The sequence below is a fragment of the Lentinula edodes genome (genome assembly GCF_021015755.1).
Source record: "Lentinula edodes strain Le(Bin) 0899 ss11 chromosome Unknown C8R40scaffold_2, whole genome shotgun sequence".
In the NCBI taxonomy this organism is placed as follows: Eukaryota; Fungi; Basidiomycota; class Agaricomycetes; order Agaricales; family Omphalotaceae; genus Lentinula; species Lentinula edodes.
This window is the reverse complement of record NW_025764308.1, coordinates 41,471-63,275: the sequence shown is the minus strand read 5'-3', so window position 1 is coordinate 63,275 and position 21,805 is coordinate 41,471. Positions and strand designations below refer to the sequence as shown.

The 21,805-nt window shown below is 45.7% G+C and overlaps 13 protein-coding genes across 13 annotated transcripts; 7 read left to right on the top strand and 6 right to left on the bottom strand.

The window, feature by feature from the left end:
* Window positions 1-797: 797 nt before the first annotated feature.
* C8R40DRAFT_1065312 (uncharacterized protein) lies at window positions 798-1,299 on the bottom strand (the record flags this gene model as incomplete). Its single annotated transcript, XM_046225652.1, has 3 exons — window positions 798-898; window positions 956-1,021; window positions 1,071-1,299. 3 exons carry the CDS (start codon window positions 1,297-1,299, stop codon window positions 798-800), a joined length of 396 nt encoding a protein of 131 aa, XP_046091301.1.
* A 2,066-nt stretch (window positions 1,300-3,365) lies between these two features.
* On the bottom strand, window positions 3,366-3,922 carry C8R40DRAFT_1065311 (ATPase, V1 complex, subunit D; the record flags this gene model as incomplete). Its single annotated transcript, XM_046225651.1, has 3 exons — window positions 3,366-3,421; window positions 3,499-3,691; window positions 3,761-3,922. The coding sequence occupies 3 exons, from the start codon at window positions 3,920-3,922 to the stop codon at window positions 3,366-3,368; spliced, it is 411 nt and encodes a 136-aa protein (XP_046091300.1).
* Window positions 3,923-3,978: 56 nt separating this feature from the next.
* On the bottom strand, window positions 3,979-5,433 carry C8R40DRAFT_1079411 (XAP5-domain-containing protein). Its single transcript, XM_046227042.1, has 5 exons — window positions 5,147-5,433; window positions 4,626-5,015; window positions 4,432-4,536; window positions 4,349-4,369; window positions 3,979-4,288 (listed from the first exon to the last, which is right to left on the bottom strand). The coding sequence occupies exons 1-5, from the start codon at window positions 5,336-5,338 to the stop codon at window positions 4,049-4,051; spliced, it is 948 nt and encodes a 315-aa protein (XP_046091299.1). The 5' UTR covers window positions 5,339-5,433; the 3' UTR covers window positions 3,979-4,048.
* A 27-nt stretch (window positions 5,434-5,460) lies between these two features.
* C8R40DRAFT_1033758 (uncharacterized protein) lies at window positions 5,461-5,967 on the top strand (the record flags this gene model as incomplete). The annotated part of the gene is made up of 3 exons (XM_046223365.1): window positions 5,461-5,508; window positions 5,566-5,863; window positions 5,915-5,967. The coding sequence occupies 3 exons, from the start codon at window positions 5,461-5,463 to the stop codon at window positions 5,965-5,967; spliced, it is 399 nt and encodes a 132-aa protein (XP_046091298.1).
* Window positions 5,968-7,213: 1,246 nt separating this feature from the next.
* C8R40DRAFT_997523 (P-loop containing nucleoside triphosphate hydrolase protein) lies at window positions 7,214-7,660 on the top strand (the record flags this gene model as incomplete). Its single annotated transcript, XM_046236791.1, has 5 exons — window positions 7,214-7,243; window positions 7,296-7,316; window positions 7,360-7,416; window positions 7,464-7,542; window positions 7,602-7,660. Coding segments are annotated over 5 exons (246 nt in total), but the record flags the coding sequence as incomplete, so codon positions are not given.
* Window positions 7,661-9,154: 1,494 nt separating this feature from the next.
* Window positions 9,155-10,351, top strand: C8R40DRAFT_1243211 (uncharacterized protein; the record flags this gene model as incomplete). The annotated part of the gene is made up of 3 exons (XM_046233586.1): window positions 9,155-9,448; window positions 9,520-9,630; window positions 9,692-10,351. 3 exons carry the CDS (start codon window positions 9,155-9,157, stop codon window positions 10,262-10,264), a joined length of 978 nt encoding a protein of 325 aa, XP_046091296.1. The 3' UTR covers window positions 10,265-10,351.
* A 160-nt stretch (window positions 10,352-10,511) lies between these two features.
* C8R40DRAFT_241897 (uncharacterized protein) lies at window positions 10,512-12,028 on the top strand. Its single transcript, XM_046234468.1, has 6 exons — window positions 10,512-10,835; window positions 10,890-11,085; window positions 11,136-11,475; window positions 11,526-11,746; window positions 11,795-11,903; window positions 11,971-12,028. The coding sequence occupies exons 1-5, from the start codon at window positions 10,558-10,560 to the stop codon at window positions 11,840-11,842; spliced, it is 1,083 nt and encodes a 360-aa protein (XP_046091295.1). The 5' UTR covers window positions 10,512-10,557; the 3' UTR covers window positions 11,843-11,903; window positions 11,971-12,028.
* Window positions 12,029-12,312: 284 nt separating this feature from the next.
* On the top strand, window positions 12,313-13,384 carry C8R40DRAFT_1191161 (uncharacterized protein; the record flags this gene model as incomplete). The annotated part of the gene is made up of 1 exon (XM_046233053.1): window positions 12,313-13,384. A coding segment is annotated over exon 1 (624 nt), but the record flags the coding sequence as incomplete, so codon positions are not given.
* A 5-nt stretch (window positions 13,385-13,389) lies between these two features.
* On the bottom strand, window positions 13,390-14,279 carry C8R40DRAFT_1191159 (uncharacterized protein; the record flags this gene model as incomplete). The annotated part of the gene is made up of 3 exons (XM_046233052.1): window positions 14,024-14,279; window positions 13,735-13,966; window positions 13,390-13,675 (listed from the first exon to the last, which is right to left on the bottom strand). Exons 2-3 carry the CDS (start codon window positions 13,847-13,849, stop codon window positions 13,392-13,394), a joined length of 399 nt encoding a protein of 132 aa, XP_046091292.1. The 5' UTR covers window positions 13,850-13,966; window positions 14,024-14,279.
* Window positions 13,845-14,246, bottom strand: C8R40DRAFT_989619 (uncharacterized protein; the record flags this gene model as incomplete). Its single annotated transcript, XM_046236710.1, is given in 3 exon segments — window positions 13,845-13,966; window positions 14,024-14,144; window positions 14,160-14,246. Coding segments are annotated over 3 exon segments (330 nt in total), but the record flags the coding sequence as incomplete, so codon positions are not given.
* A 1,065-nt stretch (window positions 14,280-15,344) lies between the features above and the next one.
* On the top strand, window positions 15,345-15,955 carry C8R40DRAFT_1065307 (uncharacterized protein; the record flags this gene model as incomplete). The annotated part of the gene is made up of 3 exons (XM_046225650.1): window positions 15,345-15,464; window positions 15,574-15,715; window positions 15,873-15,955. The coding sequence occupies 3 exons, from the start codon at window positions 15,345-15,347 to the stop codon at window positions 15,953-15,955; spliced, it is 345 nt and encodes a 114-aa protein (XP_046091291.1).
* Window positions 15,956-17,035: 1,080 nt separating this feature from the next.
* Window positions 17,036-19,000, bottom strand: C8R40DRAFT_1165104 (uncharacterized protein; the record flags this gene model as incomplete). Its single annotated transcript, XM_046230632.1, has 2 exons — window positions 17,036-17,590; window positions 17,642-19,000. The coding sequence occupies 2 exons, from the start codon at window positions 18,998-19,000 to the stop codon at window positions 17,036-17,038; spliced, it is 1,914 nt and encodes a 637-aa protein (XP_046091290.1).
* Window positions 19,001-19,550: 550 nt separating this feature from the next.
* C8R40DRAFT_1065305 (uncharacterized protein) lies at window positions 19,551-21,108 on the top strand (the record flags this gene model as incomplete). Its single annotated transcript, XM_046225649.1, has 6 exons — window positions 19,551-19,827; window positions 19,878-19,949; window positions 20,003-20,365; window positions 20,422-20,726; window positions 20,784-21,051; window positions 21,077-21,108. 6 exons carry the CDS (start codon window positions 19,551-19,553, stop codon window positions 21,106-21,108), a joined length of 1,317 nt encoding a protein of 438 aa, XP_046091289.1.
* Between the last annotated feature and the right edge of the window lie 697 nt (window positions 21,109-21,805).

Here is a 21,805-nt window from a genome sequence, read left to right as displayed (position 1 = left end):
TTTATGACTCTATGTTCTACATATCCTACAACGAGCCTCTTTAAGGAAATTATCACAAAATTCGTGCCGATTATTCAGACTTTAGTGGCCCCAATTACTTGAATGTCATTTAATTTATTCTAATAGAATAGATGGAGGTGGAATTGGAATGTTATACTGAATGATCGCTTGAAATTCTCGCTAGGAAAAATTCAAATATTATACAAGTAATCGCCTCGTGTAAAAGGCAAGGTTTTTCTGAAAAACCTCCCAGAGCCTATGCGTACCCGTTGTCGGGATGGCATTGAGGATATCGGTATACGAGTCGACATATCAAAAGGTCGGGATGTCCCTGATGTCGGGATGGCATTGAGGATATCGGTATACGTGACGTGTCGGTATATGTGATGCATTGAGCTGGAGACATACGAAGGACAATCGTATTCTATTGATACATCTACTCGAAATATACATGTATATGAATTTAGGATCTTGAAGCTTGAAAGGCTTTGAGGATCTTCAAGTACTTGAGGATTTTCTGCTTGAAGATTTTTGTACATCTGATTGTTCGTCCGTTGAGGACCTGTTCCGCTGGTTCGTATCTAGATGATTCTACTGTAACTGATAAGTATTCACTCGTTTGGCACCAAAAAGTCACAGACACCCATCTTTTAGTCTGTGTATTGTACATATTGCAGCTCAGACATTACTTCCAGATTCAAGATTAACAACAAGAAGACACAATTTTGATGTTATGATCTACTTAAACTATCAAAATGTCAACCAAAATGCTTTAGAAAGTGAACAACCACGTACCTTCACGAAACAGCAGCCCTCAAAAAGATCGGATAAACAATCGTGGTCCAGACGATGTGCAAAGGTCCATAGAAAACGAATTTTTCGATGTGCGCTCGCTGACCTGTATTTTAGACATATATAGGATTATCTACTGAGAAAGTGAAGTGCAAATACGTACAGTTTTGACAATAAATTCGCGGGCGGTCAAGACATTCCATCTCAAGCAGAAGATGCGCCAAGGACTCTAGAACAGACCAATGAGATGAACAGGAAACATGATTAAGAAAGCTCACCGGCTCTCCGTCTGTTCGCGACCCGGATAGGCGGAAACCATTTTCTCCATGAGCAAGGACACTCCTTATCCCACTCCTCCTGACGTCGTACAGAGTCGTTCGACATTCCCACTTTCCAGAAATCACCATCGACGTAAGCGTATAGATATCCTGGACCATCAGCATCTGAAATCACCCGGATCTCTCGCATATCGTAACGTTGTTGTAGCTCCCCGGAGGATCGACGCATAGGTGCTGAGTGAGGAGGAAGAATGGAGAAGATGAGGCTAAAGTCTGCGCGGTGATGAGACCGATATTGAGAGATTCTGGTGTTTGAAGGGAAACACCTGCAGGCAGACACGTCGGGATGAGGCGTAGGGTGAGGCGTGTTACAGACGGGCGAACGTTGGCGATGTCCGACCGCTGAAAAGTCCTGACGTTTGAGTGGAAGCGCAGACGCGGTGAGATGGAGCAAAAGGCGGGACGCGTGAGAGTGGGTCAAAGAGGCGTTTAAGTCGGCCGTGAAGAAAAAGCGTCATCAACAAACGGTTTGTAACCGGAATTTCCCTCGTTAACGCGCTATAGGCAAGCGGAAGCGGTACGATGGCGACGGCGCGTAGTAATAATAGGGTGGTAAAAAAAAATAGTGTCTAGGCAGCCAGAGGGGATGAAGGGTGAGGTTTAGGAAGTGCGAGAATTTGTACCTGTTCTATAGCAGTGCTATTCGATGGGATCAAATTTTCGACGACATCACCAACGATCTCGTGAAGAACGCAATTGTGCTCTGAATGAATTTGCGTCTACATAAACCATCTCGAGATATTATGGGCGCGGGTCACATTATTGTAAGAATGAACGCTACGTTCGTGGAGGGGCAGACAAAAACATAGACTGAAGATACATATGTTGTTGGGAGGTCAAAGCAGACCCTCCCGGCTTGAAAAGGAAATCATATATACATGACGGGATGTTTCCCGAGGCAATTTCGTTTAAAGTAAATCCTGAAAGTGAAAGTCAGAATGCAATGTATGATCATTTCATAGTCAACCACATACGTTTCTCGCAGGAGTAACCGATAAAGCCCTCATTCCGTCTATAGGATCGCCGTCAACAAATAAAACAAACGATTCAACGCTGAGAGCATGAGTTCGATGGTTTCCCGGTTCTCGTCTCTCCTCGCGCTTCACGTATGGGGTCTCTTCATCACTGTTGAGGCTTTTTGATAGACGATGCTAGGAGGTACTGATACGGCCTAACGATAAAGTGACGCTATCAGAGAGAGCTAAGACTTGTATGAATAAAACGTACTTTCAACCGATCCTCTTAAGTGACGATTCTTCTTTCAAGCACGATGTTTCACTGGAGAGAGGACGACATTGAGCAATATATGTACGCTACCTCACATTCTTGATCTGACATCGTGCCATCGGAGGTCGGTTCTCTTCTGAAAATTAAGAGATGAGATGAGGGGGAGACGTTCGAATGACAACACAGTTGACAGTGAAAGATCCTCAAAGCTATACCCTATATAAAGCATTCGGTGGTGGACATGAGTATGAGATGAGAGTTTACCCGTTGGGAGGATTAGGTTGCGAAAAAAGTCGTATCCATCATAGAAATCTCAGAGTCGGGGTTCCGATGACCGTCGGTCGTACCTGTGGATAAGATTGGCCCGTGTAATGGTCTGTTAATTGCGTTCGAGCAGAGTTTGACTCTGCAGAACGTAGTAGTACAAGTGTAAAGACAAATGCCGTCACGTGTGATTGCCGATGTTTGCGACTATAGTACTCTGCTTCGCATTTGTCTTAATTACTCTGCTCTTGTACTACTAGGTTCTGCAGAGTCAAACTCTGCTCGAAGCTTCTCATGCGCATTGTTACTCACATAGCACCTGCTTAATAGCCCCCAGATGAGCAATGAGGAGCTGTTGGTCTGGAACCAATTATCGTAGAGCATGCGCGTCCAATGGGAACGTCAGGTACGTCCCGCCTTGGTTCGAACCACTGGATTAGCCCACCTTTGAAATCGAATTATAGCGCCGGCAGCAACACCACCAAAGATCTTCGATTGAAAGACGGCACTCTCCTCGTCAAGCTCTCAGAAATCAGTGCAGTCGCTCATTTCACAAATCAGAATCACGGCACCAGCGGACAAAGCCAATTCAAACCCAAGGCTGCATTCCTGGATGGAGTTTGCTTGCGGTAAGTAATCTGTAGCGCAGTCCTTTTCAAAGGCTTCATATTTCCTGCAGTCAAGGAGGTATAACGAATCAACTCCTGCACGGATGACAAGCGTTTCGATGGCTTTGGCATATACTTATTTCGCTCGTAAAACTTGTTGTCCGCCGCGACCGAGACCAGTGAGGTTGAAGTCTACCAAAAGAAAGAAAGAAAGAAAGAACAGAAGGTATGAGAGTTCGTTCAGTTGCGATGCGATGTCGTTAACACACCAGATTCCGACACCCGGTCGACCTCAAACGCAGGAAGCACAACATCCGATACGTTCTCCTGTTTAGACTTTACTCTAAACGACGCCGATTTAGCTTGTTCTTGAACAAGATATGATATATCCCCTGTCGCGTAGGTGACTTCCGCCATCGACAACGACGCCAGCTGCATTACTCGGCCCATTTTTCTCTTGGCCTGAAAGTTCAATATGTGTGTGAGCGACCATCGAGATAAAACAAGCTACAGCTCCAACCCAACCCGCACATCGTCGACTTTCTTGAGAATAGCCCTGAACCGTGTCGTCAATGCATCTCGTTTCTTCGCTAGCAGTGAATGACCAGTTTGTGCTCCTTTGAGACGAAGCTTGGTATTCGTGAGTGCCATACGAGTGGCGAAAACGTTTTCTCGAGCTCCTGTACCAGCCATTGAGAAAAAGGTCAAAGGTTATAGCGGAAGAAGATTCCAGATCACTGCTATCACTCCAACTGTTCATCCCAAATATCTGATACTCAGTAGTACAGTATTATTCAGTATGTATACTCATAAGCGAGTCTACGCTATAGTATATTTCCCATAATTCTTCTCCGGGTCGAACACCTCCCATCTAGAAGCCGGGAAGATATGTTTGTTGCGCTGATAATAACTGCGCTCTACCACCTTTCCAGCATGCGACTCATCCATCTCCTTTGTCGCATCAGCAAGCAGTCGGACGTCGTCATGGACGTCAAAGTTGAACAGAGATCCAGATTTGCCACGGGCTTTGTTGACTATGAAATCGTAGAAAGTGTAATGCTAAGGGAAACGGTGTTAGTTGTTTCATGTCGGAAATGCAGGGATTTAGAGGGTAATTACTTGAGGTATGATAAGATCCTCCTGAAATTATATTAACTTTAGCGAGAGTACATAGATCAGAGAGTAAAGAGTAGAATGCCAACCTTGAAGTTGATATACATCAGGTTATCAACGCTGACACCACGAAGTTCGGGGAACTGTTGTCGACATTTGTCTAAAAAGGTACTGATAGCGTCGCCTTTCTTACACTATCAAATGAGCGCGGTGGAGGTTTCATGCGTACAAACTGCTTGTTAGACCCGAGAAAAGCGGAAAGACGAGCGGGGCTGCAGCTCACCACAACACTCTTCCGATGTCCGCTTCCATCCCAGTAGGAATACGTGATTTCTATATCCTCATTCTTTAATTCCTCTTGTTTCCGAAGGAATTCCTGCCTTAGTCGCTCGCGTTCCTTTCGTTCCGCCTCTTCTCGCTCTCTGTTAGGTAGGAACGAGGTATCGACGTTGGGGTTTTTGCGAAACTTGCTCCGTTTCTTGGCCCGCTCGTCATCACCATCACCCTCTGCATCCTCCTCATCCTTGGATGCAGACTGCGGCTCGGACTCAGCTTTACTGATAGATTCCTCCCCCTCGCCTTCATCGTCCATAGCAAAAGACAACGTCGCCTTAGCGGCCTTCTTCCTCTTCTTCACCTTCTTTATGTCATCCCTCAAGAAATTCTCCATGTCCTATAAGCCATCTGATCTTGTTCACAAAGCAAGAAAGCACATACTTGAGCTCGTTAGTGCGTGCTGCCTCTCTAGCTTGCTTTCGCCTCCTCGAGTTCTTTTCGTTTTTGTTGAAATTCCTCGAGATGTACGAGCCAAACGGTACTGTATTTGAGCGAGTCTTCCATAGAATCATTCTGACTGACGAAACGATGGGACGAAGGGCGGGATTTTTCGGTTTCGTCGATGAGGTTCTTCTTCTGGCGCTCGAACTCTTCACGCATTCGTTCCCATTCTTTAGCGAGAGCGTCTTCGCGACGTCCTTCAGCTTTACTGGTAGCCATAGAATAAGTTGGGTATGGGATGAGAGATAATCGTAAAGTGTGGAGTGGTGATGGTTGGAAGGAAAGGTCCGAGTGGTGCGAATTTTCTCGCGCGCACTTCAGAATCTTGACATACCACAGCCATGGTCCACAATCTCGGTATAAATTTACCTGATAACCAGCTCGCTCGCGTTCGTTCTTATGCCTTTTCTTTGCTTTGTACACCTTATGCTAACGCATGTATTCAGTTTGCCCTTACGACTATATACGGAGTTGGTCCTCACCTTTCGCATCGACTATGCACCCGGTTCCAGATACACGACAAATGTAGGGTGAAAGATCTGACACCTCTTCAAACCAAATCTCTCGCCTCTTTCCTGCAATCCCCTAAAACTGCTCTTCCTTTACCTCAGTATCCATTGGCCCCAGTAAACTTTGTCGCACGGCCTCCATCTAAATCTATACAGGAACTTCAGGCCGAATTCAATGCTGCCAGAGCGGCTCAGAAGCAGAAGAGAGAAGAAAAGCTGCTGCAAATGGGTAAAAGTACTGCAGAAGGTGCCAAGGGAAAGACGACGAGAGGAAGGAAGGCCCCAGAAAAGAAATCCCGGGATCCATTGACGGAATTAAGGATAGAGTCAGAGCTGTAGTACTTATGAAGCGGTCATCAATCCCAAAGATTTTGGTACTGTTTTCAAAAATCAGCCACGTTGGGAGGTGATTGCTTATTCCTCTATTTATGCGTTGTGTACTCAATCTATCAACGAAGGTGTTGGTCGTTGATGAGGGGCAACGTTGTGAGGTTGATTCTTGTTCAAGTTCTGACCTGCTGTTGATACAACCACAGTGAAAAGCGACAGCAGTCTTCTCTTTAAGAAGCTGAATGAGTTGAACACTGAACATCGTATCATTATGACCGGGGTAGGCGTCTGTTTTCTTGTCGAGGTGGTATTGACTGACACCTTCTGCAGACTCCTCTCAATAACAATATGCGTGAACTCTTCAATCTCATGAATTTCTTGGACCCCATCGAGTGGAACGATCTCGATGCCCTTGAAAGAGAATATGACGATCTCAATGAGGACCTTATCAAAAATCTGCATAACCGGCTGAGACCCTAATTTCTTCGTCGCATCAAAAGTGAAGTCCTTGATTTACCTCCAAAGGTTTGCCTGTGATTTTCGTATATCCTCTTACTGTATCGATTTATCCTCCCTCAGAATGAAGTCATAGTTCCGGTATCAATGTCCTCTCTTCAGAAAGAAGTCTATCGTTCAATTCTAAGTAGGTGCTACTTTTTCGAGCTGGTCCATATTATAGTTCCAACTCTTTCCAACTTAGGTCACAATCTCGAGCTACTGCAAGGCTTAATGCAACCAACTGGCCCAAATCCTCATTCTCGCAAAGCGACCATTAAAAATATGTTGATGCAGCTGCGCAAGTTCGTGTTGACATTGATAACCACACTTCTTCTCCTTGACCAACGAATTTCTTTGTAGGTGTCTCCAACACCCGTATTTGAATGATGAAGACATCGAACCTCGCGGATTGACGCCTAAGGAAACGCATGAGAAATTGATTGACGCCAGCGCTAAGTTACGCCTACTTAAAGATCTTCTTCCGAAACTGAAAGTACGGGGACATCGAGTGCTCATCTTCAGTCAGGTAGGGGTCTATGTCCTCTTAGTAGCGCTTTTTTTGTTGACCTCATATAGTTTGTTATTGCGCTCAATATCATTGAAGACTTTTTGGTCGGTGAAGGACATAAGTTCCTTCGTCTGGTGAGCATCTGATGTATCCCGGAGTCTCTTTATTTATCCTGAGCAGGACGGAAATACGAAAGGGACGGACAGGCAAAAAGGAATGGATGAGTTTAATCGGCCGAATTCCGACATTTTCGTCTATCTACTGACCACTCGTGCTGGAGTGAGCGAAAATTTTCTCATATTGTTGCTTCGCTAAACTAGAACGTTCCCAGGGCGTTGGCATTAATTTGTTTGTAAATATAAACCATTTATTATCATCGTATCTAGGCTTATAAGACTGCAGACACCGTAATTATCTTCGATCCTGACTTTAATCCGCATCAAGATCTCCAGGTTGGATTGTGCTGTATTTAAGAGGGTCCATAACTTATATCATCCAGGCAATAGCGCGTGCACATCGATTCGGGCAGAAGAAAACTTGTCTAGTTTTCAAGCTGATGGTCAAGGAGTCTGCGGAAGGTCACTCATGCTCCCTTCTCTCTCCGTACTGTATATGCACTAACCATTTGGTCCCACAGAACGTATCATGCAGATCGGCAAGAAAAAGCTCGTACTAGATCATCTTATTGTGCAAAAGATGGACGATGACGAATCCGCGGGGGAAAACGTTCAATCTATCCTTACATATGGAGCTCAACAATTATTCAATGAATCGAATGGAAACTCCCGGGACATTATCTGTGAGTAGTAGATAGATCTCCTTTGAATCCCTGCTAATCTCTTCCTAGACTCAGAAGCGGACATTGATAACCTCATCACCAAAACCGAGAAAGAAGGAGACCAAGAGAATGCTCCAAAGGAGGGTGCTGCATTCTCTTTTGCAAAGATTTGGACCGCGGACAAAGACGAACTAGAAGAAATCGCCGATGAAGATCAGTTTGAAGTCGACTCCTGGGCTCGACCTCTTCAAAGGATCAATGACGAGCGAGCCAAAAAACAAGCACAGGAAGATGAAGAACATGGAAAACGAGGTCGGCGTAGTACTCGTCGTAAAGCTGCAACTACCACCAGTGTGAGATTCTTGACTTATCATCTTCGTATCTTTCCCTAACTTTAGCCTCAAAGTACGCTTTGGATATCGACATTCCGGAAAAGAATCGTAGTCGAACCGGCTCAGACGCTGACTCGATGTATGGCTCTGACCGCATTTCCCATGTTAGTGATTCCTCCGACGATGAGCCAGATGCAATAGTGGAAGAAACATTCCGAGCGTCACCGATAAACAGCAAGAAGGGAAAATCCAAAGGAACGATTTTGAAGACATTACCGGCAGCGAACGAACCTAGCGCGTGTGGTTTGTGTAGCCAACGTATGTTTTTATATTCTCATTACATCTCGTTATTCAATCAAAGTCAAGTTCACGGTCCTGGAAACTGTCCAATGACAGAGTCATCCGAAAACCTAGTTGAATACCGCGAGATGCTGGTAATGCATGTGGAAGATGAGTCGTATGAAACAAGGGTATGTAGTTTTTTTGCGGATGTCATGAAAGCTCCTGACGAGTCGGTATCTGCAGTGCGCTGCTGTAAACTCAATCGACGAAGTCCTCCGTAGACGAGGACATGCAATGATGATCTACGGCCAACCGCTTTATCCGGTCAGGTCTCCTCGTTCAGGATTGGCGACAAAGCAAAACCAAGGCCATGTTGCACCTAGACGCCAAGAACCGGCTGTAGCAAAATCAGTTCCCTTACCTCCCCGTCAAGCGCAAACTCAGAATAATGCAAGTGCGAGTGCAGTCAATAGCGCTGGACCTTCGAATGGCATTCAAATCATGCCTCAACAGCTCCAGGTTCCTTCGCCAGTTGCTAGTACTACTACAGTTCATCACAGTGACATCGGAATCTCTTCCGGAACCCCGAAACGTTCACTGTCTCCATCCCATTTCGAGCCTGAATCTAAGAGATTGAAACAGCAGGATACTCCGCCAGATGCATGTGCTGTTTGTCAAGAAAGACCTGTTCATAGACTGAGTGACTGTTTACTAGTAGTTCATTATGACTGAAGAGTGTGCAAACAAATATACATAGACCAAACAACTTGTTCTCTCTCCATGTCCACCTCAACAATAATGAGTTCAACTGCTCTGAAGCGCACCTGGTCCTTAACAAATACAGGCGACCGAGGAAGTTCATACGAACAATCCGACCAATCGATCTCTCATTCTGGTGTCCCTCCTTTACCCAAAATCAACGGAGACACTCTGTTACAGGTTTTGACTCATAGATCATTACGCAGACAGGACGACGCCCTCGAAAATTTCGACAATGAACGATTGGCAGAACTTGGAGCTACAGTTCTGGATACTGCGATCACTGTTGCTTTGTTCCATCGCCGACCAGTCCTATCGGGTCTTGAAATGCTGGTACAACTCCGCTCTTGATCATCCCTTTGGGAAGCGATAATCACAAAAGCTTACGCTTGGTGCAGGCACAGAGGAAGGATATTCTCTCTGAGGAAAACTTGGATGGCTGGGTTTCGATGTATGGCCTGAGAGAGAAGGTTAGAATCGCTCCGCAGCTAATACCTACTCTAAAGTCACCCGAGGTGAATTAGCAGCACACTCATTGTTTGTTGACGACTTACCATTTCGAACGTACATATACAGGAAACCCGAACACTATTCTTTGCGTATGTGGGCGGCATCTATAAGGAACAAGGCCTGGAACCCGTTCAACGTTGGATCGATGGGCTCACTCATGATAACACTCCTGTTCGATCTTCCACAACGACCGAAGTCAGTGCGCCGCCCCAGGAACTCGTGCACTCCACTGCCAAACCTCCACCGTATGTCCACCACAGTCCTCCTCAAAAGAAAGTGAAGGCAGATCCGCCTATACCTATCGCTGCTCAGCCCCACCCGTCCTCATCACTGTTTATGCCGCCGACTGTATTTCCTGCTGCACAACCACAATATCCTGATACCACCAAGCCCTTTTCGAATCCGCTTTCACCTGCCCAGCCTCACCTTGCATTTCTTCCGCTGTTCAATCAAACAGCTACGCAAAGACGCGTGTCAGTAGAATATCCTGCAGCTTGCAGTGGTCCTTCACACGCGCCGAGGTGGATTATTCAATGCAAAGTGAACGGAATTCTCAAGGGAACGGGAATGGGTAAATCTAAACAGGAGGCAAAGGAATTTGCTGCAAGGGAGGCTTGGTATAAGCTCGGGTGGTCTTAGAAACCTTGGGTATTATTATCTTTCGATAGGTCTATACATATGTATGTTGTATGTACTAGGAAAAACGAGCTTTGAATTCTGCCCGAATAATCCGGTGACTGTCTTTGTAAGTTACATGTCCCGTTGACCACCGCAGGTGGAAGTCTATTATAGACTAATCAAAAGACCGTTAGTAAGCCCGAATGATACTCGGAGCAAACAGAATGCTACACAGGCGTAAGCCTCCGTTTGCTGGACCTTCCAATTCAGCTTCCTTTTTTCCTGCCTTTTTTCCTCCTCGGGCGCCAGCACCAATGCATCCTCAGCCTTCTGAATACCGTCCTTCCCTCAAACCATCGGGTAGCAATGTCATAGATCTCACAGGATCACCTTCGCCTCCTCCCCCTGCTCTCCCGCCGCCACCACCTCCTCAGCAGTATCTTTTCCAGAATGGGAACCATCTGCCTCCAGACTTGGATGCCAGAACAGCTATATGTATAGGCCAACTCTCAGCTACAGCCCTTGTTCTTTATCCTGTCCCTTACACCGTTCAAGAACCTGGCTCAATGGAACCTTCCTGGGTTCCAGTCAGGTAAGGATGATATCTAACGGCTGCGAGATTGCTTATTGACATTACGAAATTTAGGCTTCAGTATGAACACAACCCGTCGAAGATTGAGGGCTCTGAAACGATTCACATTAAGATTCCGACTAATATTCCTGCCACCGGTGTTTGCGATTCATTTGGAGTTGTCGAGCAGAAAGTTGCCACAAATCTAGGTGGGCTGTTGGGGAAAGGCTTGATTAGGATAGAGGCCAAAGTGCGGAAAGGTCCACCTAATGTGCGTTCTTTCATCGCTTTCTGCACTGTAGAGTCTAAACAAGGCATTAGCTTCCAATCTTACCTCTTCAAATGATCGTTTTCACCCCCAAAGGGAATATTCACGTCGTTGGACCATTTGTGTATCAGAATAATCTACTGTTAGATCATCCTACCCCTCCGTATGATCTTCAGAAATACGGGCCTCTCTTTTACTTGAATCCCCATAATCCCCCGCCCGGCGGCCACAATCAAATTCTGCACGCCAATAATAGGCTTTACTCTTCAAATAACGCTTCGCGATGGACATCGTCTCAGGTATCTGCAAAGAGTGTGGAAGTGCAGAGAAGTCAGGTCGATGAAGTTTTCAAGAGCATAAAAGGCGGTGATCAGTTGCCTGAGACTGAACCGGGTCAGAACATTATCCTGTGTCATCTTTAGGTCGCTCATTCTCTTCATTAGCACCCGAAATAGCGACAACACTGTACCCACACCAGAAAAAAGCGCTTACGTTCCTGCTAGAAAGGGAACGAGAAACACCCGGTCAAAATGGTACCTTTTCTTCTCTTTGGCGACGACACAAGACTGGGATGAATGGACGGGATTTTGGGGTATATGCGGTGACTGAGAAGGAAATGTTCGAGGAACCCCAGGAGGCAAAGGGTGCCATTCTTGCGGACGATGTATGTCAGAACATCATGATTGTGTTTTACATGTTAATCTTTTCGTAGATGGGATTGGGTAAAACTATCACTTGCGTCTCGCTTATAGCGGGGTAGGCGTTAGAAGGCGGGCTGTATAAGAGGGTACCGCGAGCAGTGATAAACAATACGGCCGGCTGTACGTAGCTTATATAATAATATTCGCGTCTTACTCAGTCCATGGTTAACGTGAACTACTTCTCCAGATTATTGTTTGCTCGGGCCCTTATTTTGAAATGCGGTTTGTCAGGACCATATTGTTTTACAAAGACTAAGTTTGTGTTGTAGATAACCATATTTTTATCAGATATATATCCTCGCTCAATATCAATATCTCAAATAGACCATATTCTTGCTCAATCCCCCATGGTTGACATTTTCCACTTTTTCGTTCCAGAATAGAGCACGAAAGGGTAAGAATAAAACACCACACTCAACTCGAGACCACAGTGCGGATGTTGTTCATTAGGGCCATATTGCATCGAGGTCTGCCTTTGTGTCGAGGACGCGGAGATGTGGTTCTTGAGGACTGTATTATACGGTTGGTGATGACCTTTTTCAATTGGTTATGTGGATGTGGGCGGTGGGGTCCACTTCACTTCGAGGGTGCTGACTGGGGTATTGGCATCATTATTGGAGGCAAATGGGCTGCCTTCCATCTGGCCAATGATTGGAAAATTGAGGGCCATGATATCTGTTGGCTCGAAACAGTTGCAGTCGAAATTTTGATATATTTCCTCGAATCCATGGATTACAGTAACACCCGCCTTCTCATTCATTCCAATAACCAAGGCACAATTGGTGCTATAAGAAAATCTCGCAGTCCCAACTACTGGATCAATATGTCCATATGTCGTACATGTGCCATCATTGGCCCACTTTTCATTTTACCTGAACTTATTTACATCGAATCCGCCAACAACCCTGCTGACCCGATTTCGCGTGGAATTCTGGGTCTACAAGACAATCGCCTTCCATTACAATTCCAGCTCCCCGATGAGCTCACTAATATATTATCCTATCATGTTGAGGTTCATAAAATTTCTTTGTTCACCCTTCGCAAACTCACATTTATTCTACAGTGACACTCGCATTCTTGCGGCTGAAGGTTCAGTCGCGAGTGCCAATGTCCCACGCCCATTGATCACTCGAAAGTCCCAATTTGCACTCCGTACTCGTTTCTCTATGCATCCGTATCATGTCAAACCACCTAAACCTTCGAATATTCTCCCTCGCGACCTTTTGCCTTCTCTCCGACGTCGTTTCCACTCTACCCCTGCTCCTTCTTCACACCCGCCTGTTCCTCCTGCATCTCGTAAACCTTTGCCAAATAACTCAATCACTCCGAATATTTTGCACCCCAATGTTCGTGCGAGAGACCGTCTTCAGGTCTGGGACACTCCTTTCACTATCAGCAAATGTACCTTGATATCTTCAATCTACCCACCTGAGATCCTTGAATTGGGTAAGAAAGCTACTTCCGCAGGGCTGGCAGACTCAACGAAGCAATCCTATGGAGCAGGTCCTTTACGTTGGAACCAATTCTGTGATGAAATGTCCATCAACGAAAATCTTCGCATGCCTGCTGATGACACCCTTATTACAGCATTCATCAGATCCTCGGCGCTCATCGTTGTCGCCTCGAAAGCCTAAGTACAATCGATACACGAAACTCCCCGACCTCGCATCTTGGAACGTTCCAGCCAACGAGTTGTTGAAGCTCGATATTGACCCTGATGTCTTTGCTGTCCTGCCAAATAATGTTCAGCGAGAGGAAATTACCGCTGCGCGTATGTTGAAGTCTTTGGGATACATTCATCAAAGGGCCGATGAACGTCGCTCGTGCTTTAGAGCATCTTATCATTTGTCCCGTCGGACGGTTATGCAGCAGTTGAATGAGTTCCTCTAAATCTCAAACAATGATTGACATGATTTTGATCAGAATCCCTGTTTGAAGAAGTTAATTCGACTCCCCGCGCATATCGAATACTGTACTTTTACTGACAGGTTGAGCAATAAGTCTGAGTTTCCGATGTATGTGGCTTTAAGGATTGTCATCGACCATTCCAATATCTTCCTGAGCATCGCTAACTACTTTCAATTCGAAGCCGTTGAGTCGTAGGACGTCGAGATTCTCCAACGCAACCAACGCAACCAGTTCGTCAGACGCAGTGAGCTCCAAAGGGCGAGGTGTAGGTAATTCTCAGTGCAATAATCCTATGGACTATACAATGAACAAATACTGCAACAGTTTCTGACTTGCGATGTTTGTTGTTTGCTGAAGCGTTTCGAAGTTGTATTTCTCGTTTGCTGCATGTTGATCCACGATGATCAAATCATGCAAAAGTGATTCTTCTAATTGTCGTTCTATCCCAGATTTCTTCTATCTTCGCACAATAATGAAACCAAGGTTGAATCGACCCAGTACCTCTATTTCCTTGAAGTCTTCCTTGCTGATAACTCGGGAAAGAGCAGCTTCGGAGGTCAGTGTATCTGTGGCAGACGCTCCTGCGTCATCAGACAACGAAAATGCGGATGTCTTTTCTATTATTGACGAGTTCCCTTGCCATGCAAGGTAGGACATAAGGTCGCCCAACGCTCCGCGAGTTTTGGGACGTCCATCCCCGACGGACGCTTGTGAAACTTCGGTGCGAATGACCTCTGGACGATGAATAGCTCATCTTCGGATTGAAAGTGATTGTCATCAGAAGAAAGGAGGGAATAGTTATAGATAGTTATTTTCATCCAATGTCAGATCAATCATTTCAGATGTTTTGTCAAGCAGGAGGAGCGGTGATACGAGTGGACACCGAGAGAGTGGGGGGATGAAGAAGTATTTCTCGCAGAAGCAATGAACAAATCATTGCTTGTATCTACGAGTAAGGAACTTTCGTTTTCGTCTTCGTCTCCGTCAGGTAGAAAAAGCGCTTGCGGAGTCTTATCGATTTGCATTTCCTCCGATTCGTCTTTGTCCTCTTCTTCCTCCGGATTTTGATTGCTGCAGTCCTCTGGTTTCTCTACCTCTGCCTCTTTCATCATGTTCGTCTTCTCTCATGATTAGTTTTTGCCCGAAAGGTTGTCGGGGAATTTGGCCTGCGATGACGTCGATACCAGTCGCGCAACCTTGGCGTAGACACTATGCCCACCCGAAGAGACTTTCTTCGTCTGTCCTTGTCTTTTCTGGTTGTCCTCACCACTGATTTCTTCATCTGTATCGTCTTTATCAGCCACTTCGGATTTTCACTTCTTCCGAGGAGGTTCCATTTGGCTTTTTGTATGTTGCGCAAGAATGGGATAGACAGATTTGGGTGGGGTACCCGCGAGACCTGCGATCCTGAGAGATTGCATGCTTAGGTTTATAGGCTCGCCGAACGGACTTGTTAGGATGTTTACTCCACTAACCTCCATTCATTAAAGCACGAGTATTTTGATAGACCGCGGCGAGAGAGGAGGAGCATGCTATGTCTACCGCCAAATATGGCCCACTCCAGCCCATCGCATTATTAGCAGAAAGTCTTAGCATGTGTCAGCTCCGATGATCATTGTCTCGACGGAAGGAAGAACACTCACCGGTACCATAATGTACCTCGGTGTCACCTCGAGGGCTAATTTCGAAAAACTGATTGTCATCTTCGTCAGCACCCTGAATGAGATTGCCTATGCGATCTTTCATTTGACGTTTGGGGTTCTTAGTTCCCTCGTAAGCACGGACATTGAACCAATGATCAGCGAGCGATCAGCCAATTGCAAGAGCAATAAACGTGCAACAACTCAGAATGAATCTAATCAAAGTAAAATACTTCGACCAGTGTGCCGAGTCATCTTTCGAAGACCTCCCAGAGCTTGGTAATGTTCGGAACAAAGGTGGCGTAGTTGTACGCGTCCTCGAGAGCAGATTTTTCCCAGAGTTCATCCCGGGACCGAAATTATTCATTGGTACCTCTCCTTCAGGTATGGACTGAGAGACTTGGTCTGTGTCGAGGTTCCAGCGGACAAGCCCGAAGATCAGCGAATCAACGACCAGTTGAACTAGTGGACATTTCAACTCGACAGAGCTGACGGTCAATAATCCCCCTGAGGCAGGCTGATGACACAACTTCGGAAATAGAATGTTTCGATCCGCAACATCTACAAGAATCGTCGCGAACCTTTCGCAAATGGACCGGCGACCATCATTTGATGGGTAACTAAGGATAGAAGAGTAAACTTGGCTAGAATAGGAGGACAACCAGAGACCGCCGCACAATGGTCATCCATAACCTCAGTTCTGTGAAGTAGAAGGAACCTCGCTCTCTGAATGAGGAACTACATCAGCATACGGGAGGAACATCGAGAAACTACGCGCACTTCTGAAGTTCGAGATTGGTTCCTGGGCCTCTTCTGTAGATATTCCGAGGAAGATCACACTCCAAGGAAGCGTCGTGTCTGCGTTGGAGGTACCTACTACCGAAACGATACGGTTGGCATCTGATACCGATGCAAAGTGCTAATCGATCATCCTCCAAAACAAACGAAAGATAAAACTTGGCAGAGATTGACGAAGAAGAACGGAAGAATACCAACGGATGATGCATCCTCGCGTGACCGATTAATAAGTCGGCGAATGGTTTGAGGGATCCGTTTTCAGCTCCACATAGTCAGAAGCGTCTGCGGGAACCTGAAATCGTTTGGATCAACGCCGGCTCGAGTAAGTGCTGACAGTGAGAGACTGGATAATTCATCTATGGATGTTTCGTGACAGATGGTGAGAAGTATCGCACATAGGCCATGCTAAATGTTCAACTTCGAGGAGATCGTGGATTCGACGTGCCTTCACTCTGCCCCGAAATGATCCCTCGCGGGGTACTATCTTTCAAGCACGGCAGAGAGCGCGACACCGCGGTCTGGAGTTCCGGAATCAGGAATCTCCAACACTTTATCTTATCTATCTTTGCTTCTTCTTTCCCAATTCTTTCCCAACCAAGCCTTGTTCTCCTTGCGTTATCCGCTCTGGCAGACAAATCACGTAGTACTGAAAGAGATAGAACTTAACTTATTGCTATAGTTCGTGGAGCATGTCACGAATACCTAGAAAACTGCAACTCTCCGTGTTGGATTCTGTTAAAGCTTACTGTATCTGGGAACGCACGGCAAAGTACTTCTAAAATTCGAGATGCCAGGTACTTATTCACTTACTCTTGAATTCGATGCATATGTAGTATAAATTTAATGCAGCAGGGAATTAAAGGAATTGGTTGAATGATGAGATAAAGGTCAATTACTGGGTAACACCTATGGCCGTCTCTCTACGTTGCATCCGTTAGAAGTGAGCCCGAGTCGTCGTAGCTTTGAGATGGTGACTTGTTGCTCCTGGATATGTTCATTCAAGGTGTTGATATTTTGTGCCTGCCTAGCAATCACTTCCTGCCTGAGAAACAACAATGCACGGGAAGTTTCAAGACTGATTCCGAGAGCGTCCCGCTGTTTGCATAGTTCCTTGAACCTTTCTTCAAGAGATTCGATTTGGGTGTTCAACTCCTTGAGTATGCCTTCAAGAATCTCACATCTAGTCAATTCCTTGTGCTGCTCGCACGACTCCCGTAGCCTGCGTCGTATAGGCAACTCTCTTAGCTTATTTTCGTAAGCATCGCGCTCGGTATTACGTTGTTTATGCGACCCCTGCAACTCCATGCTAGTCCCATGTTGCTCCGGGAATTTCGGCACATTACTCTGAAGAGACGTGCGCCACGGCGGATCCTGCGAATCTCTCGACAACATGTCGGCTTGAACGTCCTCTACTTCACGAGGAGTACGATGCTCAGAACTTTTTAGCTGGCTTCCGAAAGTCTAAGTGTACCGTCAGTATGCTAAAGATGACTAAGAGAGACAAAAGCGTACCTTGCTGAGCATGACACGCACAATCTTCCCGTTCTCGTGTCGGAGTTTATCAACACTCGCATGTGCTTGGCGTACAGAATTTGCAAATATCTGGATAATTTCTCGTCTAATGTGGTCATGAGCCTCTACTCCATCGCGCTCGGTGAGAAATTGATCGCGAGCCCAAGCCAGAAGTTGTTCAAGCTCTTTCACACGAGTTTGGTCGCTGTGCGCCTTTACACCAACGGCTTCGGGGAACGGGGCAGACAAGTCGATAGAATGACTCTTTGGAATGGACGTAGAGACTACAGATGGAAGAGGTAGAGCACTCTCTTTGAGAGACGAGAAGGGTGGAGCACTCTTTATTGAGCGTGGATTCCGAAGGAGGTCGAATAATAAAGTGGAACCAGCCTTGTTCAAGCTTTTCGGCGCCTGAACCGCACATTCATCTAACGATGGAGCGACTTTAGACAAAGAGGGAGGCCCCGAAAATCTAGCATCAGAATGGGAACAAAGGGTACACTGAGTAGAAGATGGATTCTCCGAAGGTGACGATGAAGTGGAAGTCACGAACTGAAAATGTCTGTGACCGGCGGCCTGAATAACTCGAACTGGTGTTTCATGAATAGGAGAAATGAGCTCGGTATGACTCCTGGAGTATAACCAGTGAGACTGCGCCATGGAAGAACTTGGTTGAGAATGCGTTAACAAGTCCCTCGAGAGGAGTTCACGCGGTCGATGATTTTCGAGTGCGTGCACGGTTCGTACTACAGGGGAGCGGCGAAGGTTGAGAGCTTTCACCCGGTTTTCCAAATCCGTCGGAGAATCGCCCAAAACGGAAGTACCGGTATTGAGGGGCGGGGGTAAAAGGCTTTTCTCGACGACTTGACGGAGATGGTTGCTAAACACGGTATTGTCGAGGCAGAAGCTTTTCTTCGTTTTGTGGTCGCCATAGTTCGTAATCATGAACAAAGTTTGCTCCAACGTAAGTCCAGTGCGATCGGAATAGATCCAGTACCGTAGGAATGTAGGCACTGAACAAACTTCCTTCTTGGTGTAGCAGTCGTGGCAGGTACCCGTCCCTGCGTTGCAATTGGTGAGAGTGGTGCACCCTGAGCATGGTCTGAGCACCTCCGCCAAGATAGATAGATCAACACTCGCAAAAGCTGTTAACCTAGGCGGGAGAGCTCCTGGAACAAATATTTGGTGCAACTCAGTGAGCAGAGGAGCAAGAAGGAGAGACTCAGAGCGATCCAATTTCCTATTATCACTACCATTTTTCTCTTCGACAACGTTATCCGAGCTTGTGAGCAAAATATTTGGCCGTTTTCTTGGTGCCTTGCCTTCATCGTCGCTGGAGGAGCGCTTGCGCAAGGACATAATCTCAGAAGTCTGTAAATGGCAATGTGTAAGTTGGCGAAGTAAAGAAAGAAACCGGCAGTACCTAGAGATGTGCGTGTCGTAATCTGGATTCAATGCTTGCAAAATCTAAGCCAGAGCACACTTGCAATGCCTTACAGCTAAATGCAGTACCGAAGGCGCGCGTGGATTTTTGCCGAAATTCGCCGGATTTCCCAAAATCATCGAGGTCAATCTTCCATCGCAAAAATATCCCTCAGTTCTCACCCGATTGCCTTCAATTGAGCGAGAGATTTGGTTCTTAGAAGGATATATATATTTGTAATGTATCATCCATGGGGTTACTGTACTTATTTCAAATGATATGCTCTGTTCTATGTAGACTGACATGGAATACATACTACTCTTGATTCCAATGTTATTTTTGAGCTCCAACGTCTTCTGTATATGCTAAAGAAATGACTTACATATAGTGTTGCTCAAGCTCAGAAGTTTCAGAAGTTAGAAGTGAAAACAGGCTGTGATTTCGAATGTGAACACATTGGCACAATTCCTTCATTTACCTCTCATCATGTCTGGGCGGCGGCGAAGTACTCGTTTGCGTGCCACAAAGGGTGATGGCACAGATATGATGCAGAACTCTACCAAAACACCCTCGAGTCCCCAGAAGAACCCACCTAAGTATAACCGTAAGGGTAGTCAGGTAACTTCACCTCTACGCCTCAGAATACCTGGAAAATCAACTGTCCAAAAAGCAGTGGAATCTTTACTCAACTCACCTCCAGAACTCGAACTAGAAGAATCAGAACCAGAAATAGATCAGTTAGAGTCTGAGGATACAGGTACCGGTAAGTTATATGTGTTATATTCTTGCCTGTCTCTCAACCTCGTTAAACAGGAATTTCTTCTGTAGTCAAAGGCCGGAAGCGGAGAAAGAGCAGGAGTATTACTCCTCCACTCATAGATAAAAGTACGTGGAAGAATGTTACATTATCACTTGCTTTTACAAAGAATTGAATGTAGAGGCTATCAGAAAAGCTGCGATTGCAGAGGGAAGGGCGATCATGCTCAAAGCTAGAGCCAAACATCTCATCCAGAACCGGAATCAAGTGCCAATGGAAATCAAGGAGCCGACTCCAGCTTATTCAGGTGAAAGTGACATCGAAATCAGCCATGGAGCCATAGAGTCAGAGGAAGAAGTTGACGAACTTGATGAGGAAGAGCTGCCACAAGTAGCGAAATCCCATAGAACCAGGAAAGGGAAGCCAAAAGTCAAGCAACAGGTGGAGGATGAATACTCAAATGGAGACGAAGAGGAGGAAGATGTTGCTGAGTACAGGAAGAAGCAGAAGCATCAAAATGAAGATTCAGTCCCGCAAAAGCTCAGTGCGTATTTTACATTCTCTTGGTATAAAACCATTGATAGCTAATTCAATACTTAGTATTTCATCTCCTCATTCCTGCTGTCAATCCTGAGGATCCAATTGAACGGCGCTCTCTTGATACCCAGTCATCATTTGAACAGTTCAAAAATTTAGTGTACAAAACCCTTAGCTGCGAGAAAGTACATGTCAAGCCGAGCCTTTCTTACAAAATGCCAGGAGCTACGAGAGGTACCAGTGGGATTTCACTCCGGACAGAAGCAGATTGGATACTATGCTTAGAAGATATCATTCGGACTCACCACAGCCGTCCCAAATCAAAACATCTTATGCCGTTAGATGTTACACTTGTTGTAGCGAGCAAGGTAGGATTCTTTTGCAATTTTGCAATTGATTATTTACAAAAGCATGTTGTATTATAGTACCTCCTTGCTCTGAATGCGCGCCAAAATCCTCGAAAGTCCGCTAGCTCTGGTACTGCTGGTAGAACAAAAGGCCGAGGAAAGAAAGCTCAGTCTCCACTTCCAAATCTCGATGGGGGTGATGGGGCCTATGATGTCGGAGATGACGAGGAGAATGGAGACAGACTTTTCACAGCAAAGGAGAAGGAATATACCGAAGCATTGATGAAAACGCTGAAGAAGTGTGAGAGATGTGGACCCAATATCATGTGTAAGGTTGATATTCAAGGTAATCATACAAAAAATTCATATAGTATGCTTCGTGCATGGGCAATCTCTCTGGTAATGGATTTTTGTCCAAGTTCTATATCATCTCCACTGAACATTTCCACGGTGATCGGCCTATCTTCATTCTTTCCCTACACACATCTTTGATTTCTCTCCAATTCTGACAAATTCGCTGTACAACTCGAAGCGGTACATCCAGCTGTATCGCAATCTTTGTGGATTTATACCCCAATACAAAGGATTGGTGAACCACAACAAGCTTCAAATCGCGAGAGTAATGTCGTCTGATTCGTGAATGTCCTCTCCGGGCCATGGGGAGGTGAGAAAGAGTTAGATGATCACGGAAAAAAACAAGCCACAGCAGCCACACGGTGCCATTTATGCAGTAGAACTGCTTTACATTCCAGTTTTTTGCTTATACTAGTATTTACACACACTGAGGGCCTAATTCAGCAAATACAAGTGACTTCAAACCTTGATAATAACATTGGAATAAAGAGTAGTATGTATTTCGTGTCAGTCTACATAGAACAGAGCATATCATTTGAAATTAACCCCATGGATGATACATTACAAATATATATATCCTTCTAAGAACCAAGTCTCTCGCTCAATTGAAGGCAATCGGGTGAGAACTGAGGGATATTTTTGCGATGGAAGATTGACCTCGATGATTTTGGGAAATCCGGCGAATTTCGGCAAAAATCCACGCGCGCCTTCGGTACTGCATTTAGCTGTAATGTCGTTCGAGTTGG

Bases quoted from the DNA above. Each gene is read 5' to 3' on its own strand.
- C8R40DRAFT_1079411 (XM_046227042.1), bottom strand. From the start codon at position 5,338: ATGGCTACCAGTAAAGCTGAAGGACGTCGCGAAGACGCTCTCGCTAAA. The intron at 4,537-4,625 runs GTGAGCTGCAGC...CTCATTTGATAG, and splicing joins GACATCGGAAGAGTGTTGTG to TGTAAGAAAGGCGACGCTAT. The intron at 4,370-4,431 runs GTTGGCATTCTA...ATATAATTTCAG, and splicing joins TGATGTATATCAACTTCAAG to GAGGATCTTATCATACCTCA.
- C8R40DRAFT_241897 (XM_046234468.1), top strand. From the start codon at position 10,558: ATGCATCCTCAGCCTTCTGAATACCGTCCTTCCCTCAAACCATCGGGT. The intron at 11,086-11,135 runs GTGCGTTCTTTC...ACAAGGCATTAG, and splicing joins TGCGGAAAGGTCCACCTAAT to CTTCCAATCTTACCTCTTCA. The intron at 11,747-11,794 runs GTATGTCAGAAC...ATCTTTTCGTAG, and splicing joins GTGCCATTCTTGCGGACGAT to ATGGGATTGGGTAAAACTAT.